The sequence below is a fragment of the Gossypium arboreum genome, chromosome 1, assembly GCF_025698485.1.
Source record: "Gossypium arboreum isolate Shixiya-1 chromosome 1, ASM2569848v2, whole genome shotgun sequence".
NCBI lineage: Eukaryota > Viridiplantae > Streptophyta > Magnoliopsida > Malvales > Malvaceae > Gossypium > Gossypium arboreum.
The window spans coordinates 121,735,850-121,761,694 of record NC_069070.1 but is presented as its reverse complement, the minus strand read 5'-3'; the positions used below and the strand labels follow the sequence as shown (position 1 = coordinate 121,761,694).

Here is a 25,845-nt window from a genome sequence, read left to right as displayed (position 1 = left end):
ATTGTTTGGATATTATATAAAACTTATTTTATTGTTAATTTTCTTATTATTTTAAAGACATTTGTTAATTTTTTTATTATTTTAGAGGCATTTGCTTGTTAAGTTTTATTTATCTTAGTGTTATTTAAGTCTACATATTTTTTAAAATTTATTTTTAATTTGTTGAAAAATATTTATTTTGATGTTTTAGTATTTTAATGTATTATATATATTTAAAATAATATAAAATTATCTGGTGGTATGAAATTTGGCCCGAGTTTTAGTATTTTTATCCGGTCCGACTTGGGCAAAATTTTAGGCCCTTTTTAGGCCCAACCGACTGAACGCAATAAATGGACATAATTTTTTAGTTAAACCTGACCCGAACCCGGCCCATGAATACTTCTACGCTCTTTATATATAATAAAGGTAAAAATGTATCATAATATAAACATATATTAAATGAAAAGCTCAATTAATCTAGCTAGCAAATTGAGAATATAACGTCACGACTTTTTATAAAGTGTATTGGAAGTTTCTTTGATTTCGACATTTTCATGTAAAGGTTGATGTTTAGAAAATTTACCATTTTTGGAAAAAAATTTAAAAATATTAAATTTGTTGATTTTTAACGTTACAATCACAATTAATATAAATCGAATAATTAAAATTAAAATTAATCTATTATTATGAACAATCTAAAATTTTAAAATAACGTACGTGTGATCAGATTTAAACTAAATATATCAATTTTGTTAACCTTTAATAGGACCTAACTTGAGAATTTCAAAACTTTGTTTTTTTTTAATGCATAATAAAAAATTAGTACTAACATTTATCTATTTTGTTACTATAGTCCTGATTCTTTTCTAAGATAATTCCGATCATCAACTTTCAAACTTCAGTCAAAATATTTCATTTTTTTTATAAAAAAGCCGTCTAAAGTTTAAACTGTTAAAATTTTAATAACACTAACGCGACAACTTGTGTGATAGTTTATGTCAACTTAATTGTTCACATGGATAAAATTTTAAAATTTGTAATGAACTTTTTTTAATCTGTTAAATTTTAATAAAATTTATGAAGTACATTAAGGCCGCTACAAGAGTTGTTATATAAGTTCCATTAAAATTTTAATAGTCCAATAATTTTTTTTCTTCTAAAAGAAGTATTTGACTAATTTTTAAGGTTAAATGTCAAAGTGATTTAAATGAAATAATTAGGGCTAAAATGATAAAATGAAAAATATTAGGGCTAAAATTATAATTAAGCATGTCTTAAAACCACGCCTTCCAACAATATATATAACGGCATATTTTTAAGAAAAGTTCACTTTAGTATTTTAATTGAAATAATTAACAATATTAATTATTTAGATTTATTAATGATATTAAAAAATAAATGGATTGAATTACGATAAATTAAAATATAAAATTTAAATGTTAAATTTATGTATAGTAAAAAGACCAAAATTATAATTTCACTCTCATATAAAAATAAATTTAAATATTTTATCATTTTTGGAATCGTAAAATAGATATCCGAGTCTATCTGAATAAACTTTAATAAAATATTTTTTAACACATGCTAATTTGGGATGAAATTTAATCTAAGTAACATGGAACATATAGATACTTGCAAAATTGAGCAAATGATATGAGAAATGGTCAAAACCTAACCATCTTGAATCTAAGATTATATTTACAAATAAATTTTCCATCACGTTTCATTAAACTTTTATAATAAATAATTGGGGAAAGAGAATATCAAACATCAAATTATTAATTAATTCAAATATTGCAATTAGGGTAATCATCTTTTTCTAAAATTAATCGTAATTAAATAAATAGTACCGAAGCTATCAAAGTACTGATCCAAATAAATGCAGATAAATAGATTTTTCAGTTGTAGGGCGTGTCATCAAAGACCTTCTCAAACGTTCCTAGATGGTTTGCGTTAGACATGTGTTCAGAGAGGGGAATAAGGTTGCGGATGGATTGGCAAAAATGACGTTCTTAAGACCATTAGGGAGACATATCAGCTATTGCACGATAATTAAGTTGGAGGATATCTTTGTCTTATTACTTCTTTTTGTACAATAAAAAAATTGGTCATTGTATCTTATAGGTTTTACTAATCTTTGTTTTCAATATACACATTTGAAGTTAGAAACTTCTTCCCTTTTTTTTTTTTAATTATAAAGTTGTTTCTAAAACAAATCCATTCACTTTTCTCATTATATTTTGGGTTAATTTCACTAAATATTTCCAAACTATTACCCAGATTCTAAGTTGGTCATAAACTTCAAAACGTTATACTTAAGTATTTAAGGTATCGATATCATATCAAATAGGTTATTCTATCAGTCTAGTAGTCAGTTTGAGCATTAAATAAGTAAAAGTACCAAAAGGCTTATGTATTAGGAGTGAGATTGAATTTTGTCTCATTTACTCAAAAAATAGGGAAATTAGTCATTGTACTTTAGATCAAATAACAAACGAGTTATTTTTGTTAAAAATTCCATCAAATTCTACCGTTTAAAATACTCATGCTAATGTACATTGTATAGGGACTAGTTTTTAATAGTAGAAATATATAGAATTTTTAACAGAATGATTAGTTTACTTTTTGATTTAGCATGCAAGGACTAATTTGCCCCTTTTGTTAATAGAGGGAGCAAAATGTAATCCAACCCCTAATACAAGGGCCTCCCTGTTACTTTTAGTACACTAAGACTAGATTGTATTAGATGTGGAGTATATGTAAAATTTATTGATCAAATTGTAAACACACATGTTCTTATCATATGGGCAATTTGGAACAAATGTGTTAAAAAAAAAGTTGTGTCAATGAAAACGGGCAGAGTTGTTTCTTTATCTACTTAACATGATTGACCCAAACGGTCTATATATCAAGTACACACGTGATACAATTTGATTAATGTGGTTTAAACACGTTAGATTTAATGCCCAAATTAAGGACTAACTTGATAGAATGATCAATTAATTTTATATTAATACTTTGATGACTCAATTAAAATATTAACCCTTATATTTTTGTACATTTTCCATCCAATTTTAAGGTCATTTTATGGCATAAACTTTTAACCCGTTTTGACCCATGGTTTTTTTATTAATTATATTATGACATAATGGTTTACTTTCCCCTCTTTTAACATTCCTTCATTATTGGTTAAAGTATTTGGGAGATCCCTATATTAAAAGGATTGGATCAAATTAGTAGCTCTATTATCAAATGGATCAATTTAATCCATATACTATTAAAACAATCAAATAAATCCAAATTGTAATAGAGCAAATATTTACCGCATAACAAAGGTCTTGAAAATTATTTTTTCAATTCTAAGTAAAAGATTTCATTTACAAAACCATAAAAACTTTAAAAATATTAACTCTGTTAAATATTTTATGATATTTTTAAACAATAAATGTTGAATCTATTCGAATTTGGCCTTTTTTTTTTTTAATAGTAAAAGGACTAAATTGATCAAATCCTCGTAATAGAGGGACCTCTCAAATGCATCTATCTTTTATTATATTCTAGGAATTTTCAATGTGACACTTTAAATTTTAATCCCCTAATTCTTAGCCCAATTTGAAACTTCACCTCCAATGTGGAACTTTGAGTTTTATCATTTTAGTGTTTAATCTTTAAATTTTAGTTATGTTGCTGTCTTTCAGATGAAAAATTAATGAAATCATTAAAATTTTAATAGCAACGATGTGACCACCCACACAACATTCTATATGTATTTTGTAATATAAAAATATTAAAAAAATTATCGATATCATCAACAAAATACACTTAAAAACTATCAGTCTATCATGTTGATTGCCATATCAATGCTACTAAAATTTTTACAATCCAGTAATTTTTTCATCTACTGAAACTATAAATTAACTAAATTTTAAATGTTAAAACTAAAATGTTTCAATAAAAAAAGAATAAAATCGAATTAATAAAAAGTAAACATTAAACATAAATTTATCATCATGTTAATTACACAATTTTAATTAATTTCCAAAAGTAAAATGATTTTTCTTTTCTTTTTAAAATCATTGCCAAATCTTCCATAAAATCTGGAATTTTATTTTTATATTCCAACCGACGAATTTATTTGATTTTGTTTTAAAGAGAATTAAATTGTGGCAAATCAATTCTCAAAAAAGAAAAAGATTTGTAGCAAATCAGATCAACTTCGAATTCTCCATATAACCGATTAGTATCAATCGGTCCAATCCTAAGCAACGAATTTTGTGTCAAAATATTTATTATGATCATGATTGGATTTATATATAGGTGGAGGCATTGTCACGTTTTTTTTAATAAGAGTATAGTTATATATATATATATATTTTTTTTTTTATATATATATAAAAAAAGTTATTTAATATTTATACATTAGATTAAAAAGTAAATTGATCTTTCTAGTTTCTGTACGTTAACATAAGATACACGTGGTATGATAAGTATAATTGTCTGGTTATTTCGTCAACCATATCGGTTTTTAATAGTATAAATGAATGGATTTTTAATAGAAATAATCAGTTTGCTCTTTAATTTAACGTATATAGACTAAATTACTATTTTTTGAGTAAAGAAATATGCAATCGGACTCCTAATGAAAAGACATTCATGGTACATATATATGAGAAATTATTTTTTCGACCATTCCTATCGTATTATTTATGGTCTATTTTCAATTTTTTAATGATATTTCAGTAATTTTTCATGATATTAACACATAATTTTGGTAATTTTTTACCCAAAATCTCAAACTTTAAACTCGAACCTAAACTCTTAACTCGAATCTAAATTCATGGTAAAAAATTACTAAAATTATATGTAAATGACATGAAAAGAAATTACTAAAATATTATAAAATAATTAAAATAGACTATAAATAATATGATAGGAAGGGTCAATAAAATAAATTTTGGCAATGAACATAATTAATGGAAAACATGAATGATCCATTAATTGCTTTTAGTATTAGAAACCATAATTAGAAGATAATTCTAGTGTTTTAAGGTAAAGATTTTCATGCTAATTGCTGTCCCACAAAACAATGAAAAACATAAAACACACTTGCCAATTGTCAAGTTTAAGGAGACCCGACAGTCAAAATCAAAGCCTAATGCATGATTAACCTGCTGGAAATTACCATGCCCCCCTTCTTTTCTCTTGACAATTAAAAATGTTGCTGGGTTAAAATAATTAATTTTCTATTAATATTAATATTTTATAATTAAATTCAAGTAAAAATATATTTTCTTTTAAATTATTGCTTCATTTTAAATTTAAAATTTCATTCAAATAATTGAATGAATTGAGCTAGATAAATTACTCAACTCATGATTAAGTCTAGCTAAAATAAAAATGGTGATAATAAAATTAGTTTAATGTAATAAATAAGCTCTTTGAAAAATTTTAATTGTTATTCAAATATATCTTTAAATTTTAATCGATACCCAAACAAGTCCTCCAACTTTTAGCTGAGCATATTTTATTTCAAATGAAATATTGGTCTATATGAAGACTTTTAAAACAAAAAAAAAAAAAAGGATATGCATTATGGCTTAAATGCAAAATTGCCCCCCAAATTATAACCTTTTTCTCATTTAGGCACCTCAATTTTTTAGGGGGTAAAAGTGGTACATAAATGATTAATTTAATCTCATTTTACCCCAAAGCATGATATCAACCAATAAGAACACAACACATGGCATGTTCTTGTCGGATGTCGTACATTTTTTTGGAAAAATGAGATGAAATTGATAATTAAGTACCACTCTTGATAAAATAAAATAAAAACATTTAGGTGTCTAAGTGAGAAAAAAACAATATAATTTAGGAGCCAATTTTATAGTCAAACCATAAAATTAAAGGTTGAGACCTTGTTTGTATACAAGTTGAAGATTAAGGGCCTATTTAGGTGCCAAATAAAGGGCTTATTTGAATATAATAAAAATATTTTTTAACATCTTATCTAAAGAAAATGACAAAATTTAAGGGCTTGATTAATATATTAACCAAATTTTTATATAAAGGGAAAGAGTACTCAAATCCAAAATCCAAAATCTTGAATTTGATTATAATGACTTATTATAGCTACAAAATCTCACCAACCCTTCTTGCTATTTTGAACATAATTCACTAACCTTTTTTTTTTTTTAAATTTAAATTTTTTTATTTGCGTCTTTACATACGAAGCATCACGATTCATATATTTTTTTTATATAATGTCTAGAACTATTCAGAGCTTCTATCATTAAATAAGAGGATACTATGTTTCAACACACTCGAACCCATATTTTCCTACACTAACAACAATGCCGATACGAACTGAACTAAAACTCAGTCGACTAAAAAAATTTAATTTAATAGCCTTTAATTACATTTTTAAAATAGGTAGATGTGAACCTATTTTTTCACAAGTTAGAAATTTAATCACCCAAATTTGCAAGTGTTTGAATTTGTCACGTTTTATTCACTTCCTAAATTTATTAATAGCTTACAATATGAACAACCCAATTTTCTTTTTCTTTTTTTCGTAACTTTCCAAAAATTGGAATTTTTTAGATGATAATATTATTTTATAGGATGAATTTTAATTTTTTTATTATAATTGAAATAAACGTGGAGAAGAATGTAAGGACTTAATATGAAATCTCAAAGTTTTTAGGACTTAAAGTGGAAGAATTTTTAAATTCATTATTAGAATTTAATTAAAACCCTCGTTAAGCCATATATTAAAAAATAATTCCTTTAATTGTAAAAATGAAATATAAATATCAAAATTATATATGAACTACGATTCAACGTGTAAATGAATTTTAATTTGATGCAGTTGTACTTATGAAACTTTGATTGTAGCCCAAATGTATACACGAAACTTTAATTTTGATTCGATCATACACAATTGAAGAAATAAATACATTGATTTATTTTTATATTGAATAAATATAATTATCTGTATGTAATTTATAAATATAAAATGATGTTATATCAGTAATTATTTTAATAATTTGTGAGAATTGGATCAAATTAAAATTTAACGATAAAATTACACTAAATCAAAATTGTGTATAATTTTAAAATATTCCAAACTATACATATATATTGACTATCAAAGAAAATAATGGAATATTTGAAGAGGAGGCCATGCAAAAGGTAGTTGTCTATTTAAAAAAAATTATCCAATAAGAACTTTATTAAAATTATCAAAATTAGGCAAAAAAAGTCCTATAATTCATATTTATACATATTTTATTTTGTATTTTTAAAATTAATTATGTAAATTAGAATATGTCACACTCGTTATACAAGTAAATAAATACATAAAAAGTCAAATGAAGCTTTGCTAGAAATAATCAATTCGAAATTTTATTTTAGTTTTTCAAGGTATTTACTGGTGCGAGTTCAGTAATTAATTCTTCGCATTCGATAGACTTATTAAAGGGATAGATACTGACCACGAGTCTTAAAGCTACTTCATACCCAGGACAAAGATGAACCCTCGTATTAATATCTATTACTTATATTTGAATATAAAATTAAAATAAAATAACCCCTCCTTATCTTGTAAGATCACTCAAATTGGTCCCCACCCCCCATTGTATGTCATTCACATGTAGAATGTGACATGGTACTAACCCCTCTAATCTAATCTAATCTCAAGTCACCCTTCATTATGGTCATGGTCATGACCTTCCAAAACCCTTCTTTGTTTTTAAGCCCTTGCTTTTTAATTTTTTAATTATTTTTCTTGATTAGAAGTTGAGGACCAATTGATTTGATTAAAGAAATTATTGAAAATGGGTGTTTCAAACACCAAATAAAAAAATATCATCAATTTTAAATTTATATACTATTTTTTAACAAGATGTCATTGTATTAGATTTATATGTTGATCATGTATTAAATATGGATCATATAATAAAATATTTAATTTTTAAGGGTGATGATATGAGGGTTTTTTTTATATGTACCCTTTGATTATTATTTAAAAAAACATAATAGGAAGAATTAAAATAAAAAGTGGCTTTAGTGGAGGGGCCATCAATTAAGATTAGCCATTAAGTGAGGAAGATTAGGGGCTTAATTATTCAAGAGTGCACAAAAAGGAAAAAAGGAGAGTCCATAGCAATTTTTCTTTGGTGGTAGGACAGGGATAGAGTGCCCATATCATTATAAAATAAATATAATTCATGCAAAAAAAATTTAAAAATATATAATTCATAAAAAAATAAGATTAAAAAAATTTAAAATTTGCCGGTTGAGTCATGGCTCGATTGGTATACGTATTGTTATCAATATAAAAGGATGTGGGTTTGAGTGCGCTAAAGCGCATTATCTTCCTGTTTATGAATTGGGGGGTTATGGATAATCTTAGGCATTATGTAAAAAGAACAAATATGATCAAATTATCCACAAACTTAAAAAATAATATATTGATTATTAATATGAGAGTGTATTATTACTGTAATTATTTGATTTTATTGATAAATGTTAAATTTTGTTTTTAGTCTTTATACTATACGTATGGATTCAACTATTTTACTTTAATTTAGTCATTTTTCGTTTATATATGTTTCAGATTTTGAAATTCCAACCCTAGTTAAAGTATAACTATTAAATTCGTTAAGTTAAGTTATACTATTTTCAAAATCTTATATAGTTATTCTCAAGAAAGTAAAAACTTATGCGGCTAAAATATTATCACATGTGTACTGAGGCAAATTCAATGGGCTAACAGGGTTTTGACCTCCCTTAAATTTTATAAAAAAAAATTAGGCCTTTTGAATTTTTTTATTTTAATATAATAATTATTATTTTAAAAAGGAAATTTGTGCTCCCCAAAGTTTTTCAAAAATTTTAAATTTATTCTTTTATAGGATTTATAATTTTCTAATAATAAATTTAGTAACATTTTTAGTTTAATATGGTAAATTAAGACAAAATAATATCTAAATATTAATTAGGTAAAAATAAACTTAGATAACTATAATATCTAATACTGATTGATCATTTAAGTTTTTCCTAAATTTTAGTGATCTAGATATTCCATATTTAAAAATATCTTATTAATGGGTCGGGCCTACTCGGAACATGTATATTTTATATAATATTCCGACCCCCTTATCAAATATTCTAGCTTTGCCTCTGCATGTATAATGTAATTTTAGATTGCTATTTCCGTATAACATGCACATAAAAGTTAGTTAACCGACGTCATATTGTATCAAGACTAAAATTTCAAAATTCAATAAGTATGAATATTAAGAATAGTTGAACTCGAGAATATAGACTAAATCTACAATTTTACGCATAGTATAAGACTAATAGAAGAATTTAACAAAACGAATTTAACAACAAGTATTTCAGTAAAAAATTACATGGATTAATATTAACCAAATTAAAGTACAAAGGTTGAATCCATAATTTACGCATAACATAGAACTAATAACAAAATTTGACTGTGATTAAATTGGTTTAATTGATCAATCTGATTCAGTTCTTTTCTAAAACTACACATGACCCTAGCGGCGGAGTCATAATTTTTTTATGGGGTTCTATATGTAATATATTTTTATGGAAGCTAAATTATAATTTCATCATTATATCGGCCTATATTTTTACCATTTTTAGGACTAAATCAAAATTTTATTATTTTTGGATGCCAAATATATTATTTTACCATGTATTAACTTATAAATTTATAAAATTTAAGTCTAAAATAAAATTTTTCAATTTTAGGGACCAAAGCCTTTACTTATCCCCTCTCTTTGCCACTGCATGACCCTTAATTCCCAAGTGAAGGACAATCCGTACTTAAACGTGTTTGAATTTATAATCTCTAAGTTGTTGCAAACAACAACGATACCGATTAAATTAATACTTGGCCGGCATCTGATTCGATTTATTTTCGTCCACAATAGGAACACAGAATTTTTGAAGGGGTAAAAAGAATATTTGACCAAAATTGGGGGGGGGGTGCAAAAATACATGAATAATGTGACACGAAAAAGATATGAGAAGGAAGGGGAATAAGGTTAAGGGTTAAGGTGGCCCAAAAAACGCGTTTAATGCCATATTTTACGCTTAAGAAAATGACCTTATATTAGAGGTGAGGTCTTTATTTTTTTCCTTATCAAGATATTGAGACTACCCCTTCAAGATTTTGTTGTCCATAGATAACCATGTATTTAGCCTTTATTTATTCCCCCCTATATAATAAAATTGGTCAAATTTCATTGAAAGTACCTCTATTATTTGTTTTTTTCACAAATTTAGCCTCTCTACTATAATTTAATAATTTCTTAGGTGATTGGAGGGTACCGAATCAAGTTACAGTTCAAGAGAGTGGGATTACATCAACAAAGTTTGAATAATGGTCATTGAGAATGCCCTTTCAAGATTTTGTTGTCCAAATATAACCATGAATTTAGCCTTTATTTATCCCCATAAATAATAAAATCGGTCAAATTTCATAGAAACTCCCTCTATTATTTATTTTTTTTTCCAAAAATTTAATCTCTCTACTATAATTTGATCATTTCTTGGGTGAGTGGAGAGTACCGAATCAAGTTACAGTTCAAGAGAGTGGGATTATATCAACAAAGTTTGACTAATGATCATTGAGAGTGTCCTTTTCAAGATTTTGCTGCCCAAATATAACCATGAATTTAGCCTTTATTTTTTCCCTCTAAAATCAATCAAATTTCATAGAAAGTCTCTTTATTATTTTTTTTTACGGATTTAATCTCTTTACTGTAATTTCTTTTGAGGGTATCGAATCAAGTTATAAATTGGAAAATTCGGGTTTGAACTTTTTGCAATTGAAGTGCCAATGGAAGAGGTTAACCATTGTTGTTCGACTTGATCATTTCTATTATCTTTTAACCATAAATTTAGCCTTTATTTATTCCCCAATATAATAAAATCGATCAAATTCCGTAGAAACTCCCTCTATTATTATTATTTACAAATTTAGTTTCTCTACTATATTTTGATCAATTTTTTCAAGGACATCGAGTCAAGTAAAAAATCGGGGAGAGTGGGGTTTGAGCTTTTGTCATTGAGATGACAACAAGAGACTTTAACCATTGCTCATTTTTATGCCGTTCAATTTGGTCATTTCTATTATTTTACTTTTTCAAAACGTGTATTTCATTATTGAGATCAGCTTTTTAAATTTTATTCTATTATACATTTTCAATAGATTTAATTTCTCTCCTATAATTTAATAATTTATTGAGTACTAAATCAAGTTACCGAAGGTATTAACTATTAGTCCATTATGTTTATCAAACTTTTTAAAAGGTATATTTTTATTCGTGAGATCGGGTTTTTAAAGTTAATCACATCAAGTAATTTGGTATAACTTAAAAAACATATAATGATATGTGATGTATGTTCGATATATGTTTTAATATATATTTGCACATTTGGAAAAAGGGAAAAAAAAAGGAAAAAAGAATCAATTCAACAAAAAAAAATGCTATGTATTTTTAAAACACAAGTCACGTAAAATTATTTAACGGAAATATCGGGAAAAAAAAAAGAAGTTGACCTTAAATGTGAAAAATACACATTCCAAGATTAAAATCGTAAAAAAAGCATATAGTATAGGGTCCTCCTCTACAATTTGACCAATAAAATTTTATTTTAATAATTAAGGACAATTACACCTATCACCTCTAATTAATTATTTCTAAATAAAGCTGGAGTAAGGGTAAATGGTCAATATCACCCAAAAAAGAAAAATATTAAAAAAAAGCCATGTCACATTATTTAAAGTTGAAAATACATACTTCAAAAAGTACACAAAATAAATCGCTTAATATATTATTTGATACGTGAGTTTAGCATTTTTTTTAATGTAGTAATTGTGTTATTTTTGGTTTAATTTGATATTTGTATTTGACAAAAGTTATATATTTTGGTACTCAAAAGTAACAGTGTTAAATTTTTAATGTTTAATTTAAGTTTTAAGGTTGATTTGATAAAAATACATATTTTGATACCCAATTCAATCGGGTTAATCCCTTTGTTACCAATCGATTCGATTCTTAATCCCATCGATCTGATCGACCAATCCAATTATGTGTCAAGAACACTAGTCATATTATCAAATCTTAATGAAATCCAAATTCAAGGACCAAAGTGGATCTGGTTGACAGATTCATGTACCAAATTGAAAAAAAATATAAATACTAAAGTGGACCTAATTGTCAAGTTTAAAGCAAAAAATGATGTTATTCCATAAATTTATAAAGAAGATAAGAGTAGAAGGTCATTCTTTAAAATTTGACCAATAAAATTCTTATTTTAATAATTAAGTACAATTACACCTATAACCCCTAATTAATTATTTCTAAATGAGCCTTGATTAGGGTTAAATAGTCAATATCACCAATTTTTATTTTTATTTTTAAATAAAATAATTAAAACATCTCTCAAAAAACTCCCCCCTCATTTTCTTCCCTTTTCTTTCTATCTTTTCTCTCTCTCTCTCTGTCTCTCTCTCCGTTCTCTGATTCTTTTTCTTTAAACGGCGTAACGGACTTTTCATCTAAAAAAAACTCCGTTACTCGTTATCTTTCACTGTCACGTGCGTTTTCGAATTTTTTTTTTTTAAAAAAAGAAAGAAATTTTTTTTTATCGATTATTTCTCTTCGATTTTTATGGCCTCGGAGCAGTTAAGCTTGGCTGCGACTCCTGACCCAATTGACGGCCGGAAAGAAGCCGTCAACGCCGCCATTAACGGCGTTGAATCCCGTCCGGTTTCCGTCGATTGCGGGGATGACGTCAGCAAAGCTCCGAGGCTTCCTCGTTGGACGAGGCAGGAGATACTTGTGCTCATACAGGGGAAGAGAGTGGCGGAGAATCGGGTCAGGCGAGGACGGGCTGCCGGATTAGCTTTCGGGTCGAGTCAAGTGGAACCGAAGTGGGCTTCGGTTTCGTCGTACTGTAAGCGGCATGGAGTGAACCGGGGACCGGTTCAGTGCCGGAAACGGTGGAGCAATTTGGCGGGGGATTTTAAGAAGATCAAGGAATGGGAGAGTAACATTAGGGAAGAGAGCGAATCATTTTGGGTGATGAGGAATGATTTAAGGAGAGAAAGGAAGTTGCCTGGGTTCTTCGATAAGGAAGTTTACGACATCCTCGACGGCGCCGCCGCCGTTTCTTCCGCCGTGGAAATCCCTGATTCGGTCGTGGCTCCAGCTTTGGCTTTGGCTTTGACCCCAACTCCAGCAGTTCAGGACACGGCGGAGGATAACGAAGCTGTTTTCGATAGTGGACGGAGCGCGGCAGCGGAAGACGGCCTGTTTTCGGACTTCGAACAAGACGACGGTGCCGGGAGCCCAGAAAAAGTGGAGCTACCGGTTTCCGCCGACGCCGGAAAGTCGGTTCCCGCTCCAATCCCTATTTCAGGTAATCTTAAATTGATATTGATCACTAGAAATGAATTAGTAATCAACATTTGAATGATTCATGCGCACAAGTTAGGTATAGTATTCTGTCTCCTTTTCATGTCCTGACTCTATTGAAAGCAGACCTCCGACTGCCTGAACACACAAATCCGTGGTAAACTCAAAGGGTTTGCGCATGATTGGCGTCGGTTGAGTTAAAATATCATAGCTACCCCTGTAGGGAGATTGATTTTGCCCCATTTAAGAATAACAAATTAGTTCAGGCATTTTAGATTAAAAAGTAAATTAGCCATTTCTATTAAAAATTGATAAGATTGATAAATAATTAGATAATTTCAAGTGGCATGCATTTTAGATTCTAGCCTACAATGACGAGTTTTTAAAAATAGAAATAGATTTTAACAAAAGTATCAATTTGTTTTTTGATCTAATATATAATTATTAATTTATCTTTTTTAATAAAGAGCGATAAAATGTAATCTAACTCATAATTTATACGATGTACAATTTGCTTTTGTTCTTATATTATGATACTGGAATTCTATATACTAATGGGTTTTCTTTAAGAGAAAAAGGGTTTGCTTTAATGGAGGTGTTTGAGCTTTTTTCTTTCTATATATTTTCTTTATGGCAAGAACCTTTGTCCTTTTATAATAAGGTCCAAATCCAAAGCCCTGTTTGTTACTTATTATTATCTAAAATAATTTACAACTCCCCATAGATACAATAGTAAGAGGTTAGGCGTTTCTTAAATAAGGTTTTAGTTTCAAATATGTGGGTTTCTACTTGTTTAGGATTTAGGGTTTGATTTGATTTGGTTACAAATTCGAGGTTGAATGTGATTATTTAATTTTGAGGTCTTTGGGTTAAAGAAATAATTGGGGATAAAAATATTATGGAGGTCTTTGTATTACAAATCAGATTACATTTTATTCTCTCTATTCAAATGCCACATGTACACCATGTTGATATATGTGTTTTTACGGGCATTTTCCTTTTGTTTTGGATCTTCACAGAAAAGGGTTATCATTGATGCATTAAATGCTTATATGTGTTTGTTTGCTTACCTTTTATGCTCACAGAGCAGCAGTACCAGCAACAGCCAGCTATCCCAGGCAGCAAGAGTCAAGGTAATATCGATTTTACCGATCTCGGTTTATGTATATTACTCGAATTTGAGCGTGAATGTTGGATATAAATGTGTCTTAAAATGAGTATGATTGGATTTTTGTAAATGTCAAACACAAATGTTCTAAAGAAAAATAAAAAAAAGTCAGGGTAACATAGCTCTGTTGTTTTCATTTTTGTAAATGCTTGAATCCTTACTATACTGGAATTTATCTTGTTATTAGCCCAATTGCTTACTCGACGATTGCCATGTTTGACTCGACTGTGTCTCGAACATGCCTTAGCTTGTTTCTTGGAACGACCAATTAGGGTTATGGAAAACAACCGTACTGGACGGAACTATGCTTGATGACTCGATTCAGTCGGTTCAATGTACTGGGAAATGGCTAAAAATAGAATTACCTTGTTGCTGGATGGCAATGCATTATGCAGGTACAACAAAGGAGAAACATCCAACCTCGAACCCCGAGGTCGGTTCTGCTTCTCAAGAAGCAAGGAAGAGGAAACGGACAGTAACCAATGGAGACGAAGAACCGGACAACAGTCCACAATACCACTTGATCGACGTCTTGGAAAAGAACGGTAAAATGCTAGTCGCTCAACTCGAAGCTCAAAACACCAACTTACAACAGGAAAGGCAGCAACGTAAAGACCACGCCGATAGCTTAGTCGCCGTCCTCAACAAGCTCGCTGATGCTCTAGGGAGGATCGCCGACAAGTTATAACCAGGAAGAAGGCGAATCGTAATACGTTTTTTTGTACATAAAAACCGAGTACTACGATGCAGGTTCGAACCAATAGATGGTAGCTGAAAAAGTTGGAAATTTATGGATCAAACCTTGATTCATTTTATTTGTCTCTCAAGGATATATTTGCATTTCCCCCCCTACATTATTCATATTTTAGTTTCTGCCCTGTAGTGCCCATATACACAAATAAATAAGGTTTTTTTTTTTTTTTGGAATTTTGAAGATCCATATACAAAATCTCTATTTTTTCTTTTTCTGTAATACATATGAGATTATATGATTTTAATATATATATTTTTTACATTTTGAATTGCATGGCTTATAATATTGTATAGAGGAACATAAATTAGTCATTAATTTCTCTTTTTTTTTCTTTAGTTTTTTTCATAAGTTTGTTCAATATTACATGTTGGTAGTTAGAATGTTCTAATTTTTGGCTTTTAAGCTATTCGTATAATTGTCGGAATTGAATCGAATTGATCGGATTAATTAGAAATTGATAGTTGAATTGATATCATAAATCGGAGAACTAAACTAGTCAAAATTGATTAAATTGGTGAAAATTGGTCGAATTGGGAAAATAAAATTATTTGAATTGAATTTAAGCAAATTTAAATATTTAATTGTTTATAAAACAAATGTTTATTTTTATATTATATTTTTATTAATTTTTCTTAATTTTTTCTTTCAAATTTCTTTATTTTTATGAATTTCCTAGATTTTTTTTTTTGGTAATGGTTGAAATAATTATTCAATTGGTTAAATTAAGAAATAGTGATCTGATAGGTTTAATTGTTGGTCTGATTCTTACAACATTAGTAATTCATAATTTTAATGGAGTTTTTAATATATATTTAATTATTATTGAAAAATAATTTAAATTCGGTATAAACAAGCAATTTTAAAGCTAAATATAGAAATAAAATTTATTTATTTTTAGATAAACAAAATTAGTTAATTAAACTCAAAAGTAATTTTATTTTCATTTCGAATCCAACCTATTCGAGTTGAGTTCCTTAGTCCTTGAACCCGGTTCAATTACTTGTTTGGGCTCAAGCTTGTGGGAATTGCCAAATTCAAATTTAAAGATTAAGTTGTTTTTATATGGACTGAACCGGACCAACCCAATAATGAGAAATAAAAGTTATAACGGTTTGGTTCGGATCAATTTTAAAAATTTGCTATTAATGTGCAATGTTTCGATTTTTGTAAGACCAAATCGAAACCAAACCTAATATTGGTGTATTTTCTAGGGGTATAAATGAGACATAAGTACATGTAAGTTATTAGAGTTTGATTTGAAAAAAATTTGAACTCGATTTAGTAATTATTGGGACAAGCTCAAGCTATCGTTCAAGCTGAATTCTAGCTTAATAACATTCAACTCGAATGGCTTGCGAGCCTTATCAAACTTTTTATATTTTTATATTATTAGATTATGTTATTGTCCTCAATATATATTATCAACCCTAAATTTAATTATCGAGTTGAGTTTGAGTACAAAAGTTGATAAGTGAGCTTAACAGTGTTCAAGCTTGAGCTTAAAGATGTTCGATCAAGCTCAAGCCTAATTGAATCCAATCCAAACATGACGGGACTCAATTATATCCTAGTATGTCCCCATTTGTCAGAGACTAAACTGATAAATGCGTTCGATCTAATCTGTCAAAACTTTTATTTTAAAACTCTAGTTGAATCCAATCCAAACATTTTTTTTTTGTCCCTGTAACTACTATATGAGTTTGACTCTTTCAATCCCGTAATATTTTATTCGAAAATTAATTTAATTAAAATTTGAAAAATATTTTTATCTGAATATTAATAAAATTACTGTAGCACCCCAAACCCGGCCCAGAAGTTATGGCCGAATCCGGCATGCCACATAAAAAACGTTAAAAAAAAATCCATTCTAAGTCCAGAAAATCGTACTTAATGTTCAAAAGATTAATTCATTAAGGGTTAAAGTGAATGGAAGTCAGTGCACCGTAGGAAACCGGAAAAGAGGTGGTGAGTCCATCTGACCGCTATACCAAGCTCCTTCGGATCCAATCCTAGACATGCATATCGCCATTGCCACACCTTAACGTCATGGATATTTCTAGGAAACCGATTTGATTAAGTCATTTTAGGAAAAGTGATTAATTTTGGAAAATACTTTCATTGCGGAAGCTTTGCTTGTTGTCGTGTTATTTTGAAATCAACTGTTGTTTTTGAAAACGCCTAAAGCTATCCAGTTTCAACAGTTAAAATAAGTAATACCTATTTTAGTAATACATATTAAAACCATAAAAATAAATAAGCGGCCTTATTACATTTAAAAGCCCAAAACCTCAAACGTAATTAAAAGGATGTCCAGTTCACGTAAGAAAATCAAACTTTCGAACGGGTGGCCACTCCGAATTCCCTCACGACCCAAGCCCACTATGGTTGGGGATTTCTGCGTGGATGAAAATAAAAGGGTGAGTTTGGGGAAACTCGGTGTGTAAGGAAAACCCATTCAAAGTCCAAGTCACCAAGCCCATTGGGCCTAAGCCCATTCAGTAATAAGTGGTCTTGGGCCGAGCCCTTTTCAGATTATAATAAACGGGCCTTAGCCCTTATTCAGATAATGATGGCCCATAGGCCCATTTCAAAATACATGCAACATCAATAACATATGCAAGCCCATTTGGGTAATAGTGATATTGGGCCAAAGCCCTTTTCAGACATAATAAACGGGCCTTAGCCCTTATTCAGATAATGATGGCCCATAGGCCCATTTCAAAATACATGCAACATCAAGAACATATGCAAGCCCATTTGGGAGACTACTCAACCCACCAACCACTACACTCCACCCGCATTCAGCCATACACTCCATGTGGGATAGCTCAACCCACCCAAATTTAACACTCCACAATTGCAAAGATTGTCGCTCGATTATCGAAAGAATTGAGGCAAAGCCTCCAAGACGTGGACAAGCCACTTTCAAGACTTCCTCCGTCAATATCCCAATCCCATGCATCGATAATAACAACATGGCATGCAAGAAATAACAACAGTCAAACATGCATTTAAGTCAATTTAACCCTAGGGGTATTTCGATAATTTATCTCCTAGGGGTAAAACTGTAAATTTTCCACTTTTAAAGGTGTTTCAGCAATTTATCTATTTTAGGGTTTTTCATGCATATTCCTACTTTTCACGTACTAACAGAATCACGTACCGAGGGTTCTTACCGAATTGGGCCCGTTGGCCCATCATTCCAATTTTGGCCCATTAAGCCCAAAAATATCGAGGGCACAGAAATCATGCACTTTGCAGTCCAAATTTTGCAGCTTACCAAAAATATTAATCGATTTACCTTACGAGCATTCGCACACTCGCAAATCTACAAAATACCGGTTTTCGGCATTTCGGCTTTTCGGCTTTTGCCGATCTAGACTAAGAAAGAGGGTGTTAGTTACACACCTATTTGCGACGATATGCTGACGAGATCCATACACGAACCGCCTACAATTGGATTACTAACACGTTAATCTAACTATTCAAATACGAACTACGTATTAATCCCTTACAATATTCGGCCAACCACACCTACAGATCATAGTAAGCTTATAAGAAATCAATAAGCAACCCATTAACAAATTTTTGTCAATGTTTACCACATAATCATAATTTCACTGCAAGCTGTCTTCCTGAGCAACAGTCACTAAATCATTTATAACTGGAGCTACAAAACTCCAAATCAAGTTCCGTTAATTTTCCTTGAAAATAAACTCATATATCTTCTATCCATAAAATTTTCAGAATTTTTGGTTTATCCAATCAATACCAGATTTTTCTCAAAGTTTCCCATGTTTCACTGTTTGACTAATCTGACCACTCTTCATTACGAATCAAATTTCTCATTGTACAGAATTCAAAATATGTTCTCGTTTATTCCATTTGAAACTAGACTCATTAAGCTTTAATTACATAATTTATTAAGCTTCTAATTCATCTCCCACAATTTATGGTGATTTTCCAAAGTCACGTTACTGCTGCTGTCCCAAGCAGATTTGTTACCAAATCACTCTTTCATACACCTATCTTGCATGCATGTTATTTAAACATGTATATCACCAATCAATCATCACATATCTATGATTTTTACTTAAGCATAATCTCCATTTCATCATTTTAAAGCACAACATGTTAGCCGATTTTTCCCTTTAGCATCTAAGGCACATGCATGCTTATTTGTTTGGCTCAACTTCACCTATCTTCCATTTTTCATCAAAAGAACATCAAACAACAACCATTTCCTTCATTTTAATTCATGACTAAATGCTCACAACACAACTAAAAATCAAAATATGCTTCAAGAGTTAAGATAGAATCAAGAAGAACTCATGAACATCAAGATAGAAGCAAACTACCATGAACTTACCTTCAATTTTCTTCCCAAGTGACCGAACATTTAAGAGCTTTCTCCTCTCCTTTCTCTTCTCTAACTTTAGGCTAGGATGAACAAAGATGGACAAAACTTTGTTCTTTTCACCTTTTTCTTTTAATAAAACTTCATATTTCATCCATTTAATTCTTTAATACAAAAGACATGAATTTCTTATCATGAAACATTTACCTAAACCATTATCATGAAACATTTACCTAACCCATTATCATGGAATATTTACCTAATCCATTGTCATGAAACATTTACCTAACCCATTATCAATTTGTATCAATTTGTACCATAAATTATGGATATCAAGTGTACATTTTGTCTACAACAACATGATGGCTGGCCACTTCATGTAAAATGGGAGGTTTGTCATGCAAATCCTCCTATTTTGCACTCCTATTTATTTGGCCACTTCAATTTAATCTATAGCATTTTCAAACATTTTCACATAGGTCCTATTTCATAATTTCACCCCCTTTTTCTTATGGAACAAAAATTAACTAAAATTGTCGGGTTCTATCTTAAGCTTGGGCCTTCTAGAGGCCCACAAACATAATTAAACCTATGCCAACATTCACAGAATTCCCAAAAATTGGGGCGTTACAATTACTCTAGTTTAAGTTCAATTATATGCAGATTTTACTTAGATTTATTTTTGTTTAAATATCACTAATCCTGTTGACATTTTTTTCATTAAAGACCCATTAATTAAAAACATACATGAGCGATGAGTCTTGGTAATTTTCATTGTGAAAAATAAAATAGAATAAAATAAATAAAAATAAAGAACACATAAATTTTACGTGGAAACCCTTTCGGGAAAAAAACCACGGGCAGAGGAGAAGAAAATTCACTATGTCGAAAAATTTTTACTCAAATACAAGAGGAATAGACTATGTCTATTTATAGGCTTGCAAAGCCATATTCTAGTAGGATTGAAACACCTTATCCTAATCAATATAAAATAGATGGAGTTTAATAAGGTTTAAAAACCTTATTCTAAAATAAAATAAAAGAAGTCTAGTTCTATATGGATTTTACTTTTATTTTATTTTCCATCGTATTTTATTTAAATAAGAATTTTGGGTCACTTAATTCTAACAATCTCCACCTTGACACAAATTCTCAATGAACAAGTTCTTCATCGCGAACTTTCAATAAACAAGTTCTTCACCTCTTCCAAAAACCCCTTAAGGGTTTAACTTCAACAATGAACACCAACCAAGTCTAAGCAATGCTCAAACTTGGTTATAGGAAGTGACTTAGTCATCATATCTGCAGGATTTTCATGAGTGCTAATTTTGCTCACAACAATATCACCACGAGCAATAATATCACGAACAAAATGATACCGAATATCAATGTGTTTTGTTCTCTCATGAAACATTTGATCTTTTGTAAGAAAGATGGCACTGACCGTCACCCTTTGCAACAAGCCTTGCTTTATATCCGGGTTCTTCAACTCCCGAGTCCCTTTTTCTTTTTAAACACCCATTTACAACGAATGCCTTTTTACCTTTAGGAAGTTTTACAAGATCCCATGTTCGCTTTTTGTGGAGTGATTCCATCTCCTCTTGCATAGCAAACATCCACTTTTCTCGAGTCTTCACAACTAATCGCCTTAGAATAATTAAATGGCTCTTGATTCGCATCTATATCTTCACCACATTTAAAGCATAAGCAACTAGATCAACCTCGCATACTTCTTTGGAGGTTTAATTTCTCTTCTTGTCCTGTTTTTGGCGATAGAGTATTATGTGAAGAAGCAACTCTATTATCAATTTTTCTTGGCTTGAGGAGTTGATTCGATTAATCGATGCTCCACCGCTTTTGGTTTTCTTTATTGGAAGAGTCTTTAAGAGATAAGTTAGGTAGCATAGCGGTTTCATCAAAACAACATCTCGCTAATCACAACTTTTCTATTTTCAGACACCATAACTTATAGCCTTTTACACCACTTTATAACCAAGAAAACGCATTTAATGGATCTTGGTTCCAATTTTCCATTATCAACATGAGCATACGCAGACACCCAAAAATCTTTAAATCGTAATAATTAGCGGGATTACCGCACCATACCTCTTGTGGAGTATTTTCTCAATGGCAACGGATGGAGATCGGTTGATCAAAAACATGCAGAGAGGCTACTTCGCCCAAAATGACTTCGTAAGTTGGCATTTGACAACATACATCGAACCTTCTCCATGATCGCTCGTTCATTCGCTCGCAACGCCGCTTTCTTTGTGGAGTATGACGAATCGTCAAGTGTCTCATGATCCCTTCGACTTGCACAATCTATTAAACTCATCGAATGTAACTCTAAGCCATTGTCTATACGGAGGTATTTTATCTGCTTTTCCGTCTTTTTCAATCATAATTTTCCAAGACTTAAATGTGGAAAACACATCGCTTCGCTTCGGGAAGAACGCCCAAACTTTTCTCGGAAAAATCATCAATAAAGGTCAGCATATAATTAGCTCCACCTCTCGAAGGCACTCGGACGGCCCCCACGGATCGTAATGGATATACTCCAACGCTTCCTTCGTGTTATGGATTCCTCTAGTGAATCGAACTCTCTTTTGCTTCCCAAAACACAAAGTGCTCACGAAATTCGGTTTGCAAATTCCTTGCCCATTAAGAAGTCCTCTTTGCTTAATTTCGCCATGCCATTTTCACTCATATGCCCTAGGCGATATGCCAAAGTTTAGTAATATCATCATCGACAAGGAAGAGGAAGCGACAATGCATCACCAAGAATAAGAGAACCTCAGAAACATATAACTTGGCAATCTTTCTTTGCCCTTTCATCACAACAAGGACCCTTTGAAATCTTTAAAACCCCACTTTCATTGTGTATCTGCACTTTTGAATCAAGAGTACTCAACGAAATTAAATTTCTTTTCAATTCGAACATGCCGCACGTCACTAAGTGTTCGACAACTCCATCAAACATCTTAACTTTAATTGTTCCAACACCGTGATTTTACATGAAGCATTATTTCCCATCAAAACAACACCTTCAGACATTGTTTCATAAGTTGTAAACCAATCCCGATTGGGACTCATGTGGAAGGTGCACTGAATCAAGTATCCACTCTCGCTTACTTTAGAATCATTGATGAAGCAACTAGAAGTTCACCATCGCGTAGTCTTCTACAACATCACTTCACCGAATTTTTCGTTGTTTTCCTTTTGATTCGCACCTCCCTTTTAATCTTATTTTGTAGCTTATAGCACTCAGTTTAATGTGCCCTTTCTTCTTGCGAAGTTGCAAGTTTTACCTCTGCTTGAAGATTTCGATCTACCCTTAGATTTACCACGAGGATTCCGTTCTCGTGTTCTACCACGATCATCATCAACATTCCGGTCTTGTCTCCCACGAACAATGAGACCCTCTCCCCGAGAGTTGGGTTTAACCACAAGATGCTTCATCTTATCATACGAGGTTAAAGAATCATAAACCTCATCAATCGTGAGAGACTCGCGGCTATATAAAATCGTGTCTCTAAAGGTTGAATAAGACGGGGCAACGAACAAAGTAGAATCAACCCTAGATCTTCCTTATCATCTTGAACCTCCATGGCCTCCAAGTTTGAGAGAATTTCTTTAAACACCGTTAAGTGTTCGGTACGACGCACCTTCCTCCAAACGATGAGCATAAAGACGCCGCTTCATATGCAACTTGCTTGTTAGAGTTTTCGACATACATATTTGTTCTAGCCTCTTCCATAATGCAATGGTAGTTTCTCTTTCATCACATCCCGCAAAATTTCGTTGGACAAATGCGAGATGTAATTGTGTTAATGCCTTTCGATCCTTACGCTTTTTCTCTTCATCTGTTAATGTCGAAGGCATCTTATCTATCCTAGCAGGGCATCCTCTAGATCCATCGTGCAAGAAGCGCTTGCATCTTAATTTGCCACAACGCAACTCGGTGTTGCGATCCAACAATGAATTTCATACTTCAAAGACGCCATTACCGTGATCGAGATGAATAACCCTAAGCTCGATACCAATTTGTGAAAAATAAAATAGAATAAAATAAATAAAAATAAAGAACACATAAATTTTACGTGAAACCCTTTCGGAAAAAAACCACGGCAGAGGAGAAGAAAATTCACTATGTCGAAAAATTTTTACTCAAATACAAGAGGAATAGACTATGTCTATTTATAGGCTTGCAAAGCCATATTCTAGTAGGATTGAAACACCTTATCCTAATCAATATAAAATAGATGGAGTTTAATAAGGTTTAAAACCTTATTCTAAAATAAAATAAAAGAAGTCTAGTTCTATATGGATTTTACTTTTATTTTATTTTCCATCGTATTTTATTTAAATAAGAATTTTGGGTCACTTAATTCTAACATTCATAATAACTGTGGCCAGCATCTACTCCATTAATGGGTCTACAGAATGTGAAAAATTAGTTACTGAACTCGCTCTGGTAAATATATTAAGAAATAAAAAAAATCTCCTCTGATAATATAAGTATTTTAATGCTTGCAAAATTATCCACTTTTAATTTACAAGATATATTTTTATGAAAAAAATTATTTATTTAAATAATAAAAGTTTTTATATTTTGTAGCCGAGTCTAACTGAGTTCAAATTTTAAACAGTTTAAGCTCAATACAAAGTTCACTGTTCGAAATTCGATTCTACCTCTACTAAATATTATTATTTAAGCTCAAATTCGACTCAAAATAAAATCAAATTATTTGAATTTAGTTTAACTTAGCTCATGTAAACCTCGATTTCAAGTTCAAGCTTGTCTTGAATGCAATTTTTGGTTAAAATTGTAATTTAACATCAAAAGATCAATAATATATACACAAAAAAAAATTTAGGCCCTTGCCTACCGCTAGGTAAGTCACGGCCAAATGGTAAATTTTTTATTTAATCCCTCAAATAAATTAAAACATTTATTTTAAGATTTTTCAACATCGGGTTAAATGGAAGAAATTTATATTTTTAGTCTCTTTAAAAAATCAATAATTTAATTTAAACCCTTTACACATGATTTTTTTTTTAATCTTTGCCTTTTCTGAAATTTTAAAATTTTATCTTGATTTTCTGGATAAAATTATTAAGTTAACTCTTATTTGTAAATTATTCAAACTCAATTTGCTCGATATTTTAAACTGCTATAATTAAAATTTTACTCGAAAATAATTTAATCAAATTTTAATTTCTTTTTTAAATCAAACTTGAATAATTTACGAGTTTTTTTTTTCGGTAATTGGATTAATTTAAAGCCAAGGTGTTGAAAAAGTAAGACATTGTCTTTGCTTTGCTTATTGCAGATAAGGTTGCCCCTGTCTCTTTGTCGGACCTTTTCTCATTCCCCTTTTTTCTTTCGTTCCTAATATCTTTTGACAATGAACAACTCATTTTAAATAAAGGTTTAAATCTACTCTAAGTCTGTATATTTTATATATTTGGAATTTAGTCCTTCTACTTTAAGGATATAAATGAGACATTTATGCTTACAAGCTATTCGAGTTCAATTTGGAAAAAATCAAATTCGATTTAGTAATTATCTAACCAAGATCAAGCAATCGGTTGAGCTGCAAATTTGAGCTTAGTAACAATGGCACTTGAGCCTTATCGAGCTTTTCATATTCTTATATTATTAAATTACATATTACCCTTAATATATATTATTAACCCTAAGCTTAATTATCGAGTTGTGTTCAAGCTTGAGTACAAATTTGGTAAACAAGCTTAATTGAGCTCAAGCTCCAGTAGTTTGATTATATTTCAAGCTTGACAATATTTGGGCTCACCCTGGTCTCGGTTACACCCCTACTCTATTTTTTGGATTTAAAAGTCTAATAAATAAATGATAAAATTCTTTTGTTAAATTCGAGTCCAAGACAACATAATTTATTTTAGTATATGGATACTAAATGAGTATTTTATTATTTAAAGATGTCACACTAATGAATTTAACAAAATAATTTGAATGATTTTAAAATTAGAGTTGGAATTTTAAATATGAAAAATAGGACTAAATTCTGAAAATAAAAGTAAATGGACTAAATTCTAAATATATAAACAATACATGGACTTTAAGCACATTTTGTCTTAAATAAATTTT

General features: G+C 30.2%; 1 protein-coding gene across 1 annotated transcript; it reads left to right on the top strand.

Moving 5' to 3' along the window:
- Window positions 1-12,464: 12,464 nt before the first annotated feature.
- On the top strand, window positions 12,465-15,626 carry LOC108480473 (trihelix transcription factor ASR3). Its single transcript, XM_017783487.2, has 3 exons — window positions 12,465-13,440; window positions 14,522-14,569; window positions 15,000-15,626. The coding sequence occupies exons 1-3, from the start codon at window positions 12,690-12,692 to the stop codon at window positions 15,290-15,292; spliced, it is 1,092 nt and encodes a 363-aa protein (XP_017638976.1). The 5' UTR covers window positions 12,465-12,689; the 3' UTR covers window positions 15,293-15,626.
- The last annotated feature ends 10,219 nt before the right edge of the window (window positions 15,627-25,845 follow it).

What these genes read in the sequence shown, in the direction of transcription:
- LOC108480473 (XM_017783487.2), top strand. Translation starts at nt 12,690, where the DNA reads ATGGCCTCGGAGCAGTTAAGCTTGGCTGCGACTCCTGACCCAATTGAC. An exon ending in CGCTCCAATCCCTATTTCAG is followed by an intron (nt 13,441 to 14,521) that starts GTAATCTTAAAT and finishes TTATGCTCACAG; the next exon opens with AGCAGCAGTACCAGCAACAG. An exon ending in CCCAGGCAGCAAGAGTCAAG is followed by an intron (nt 14,570 to 14,999) that starts GTAATATCGATT and finishes TGCATTATGCAG; the next exon opens with GTACAACAAAGGAGAAACAT.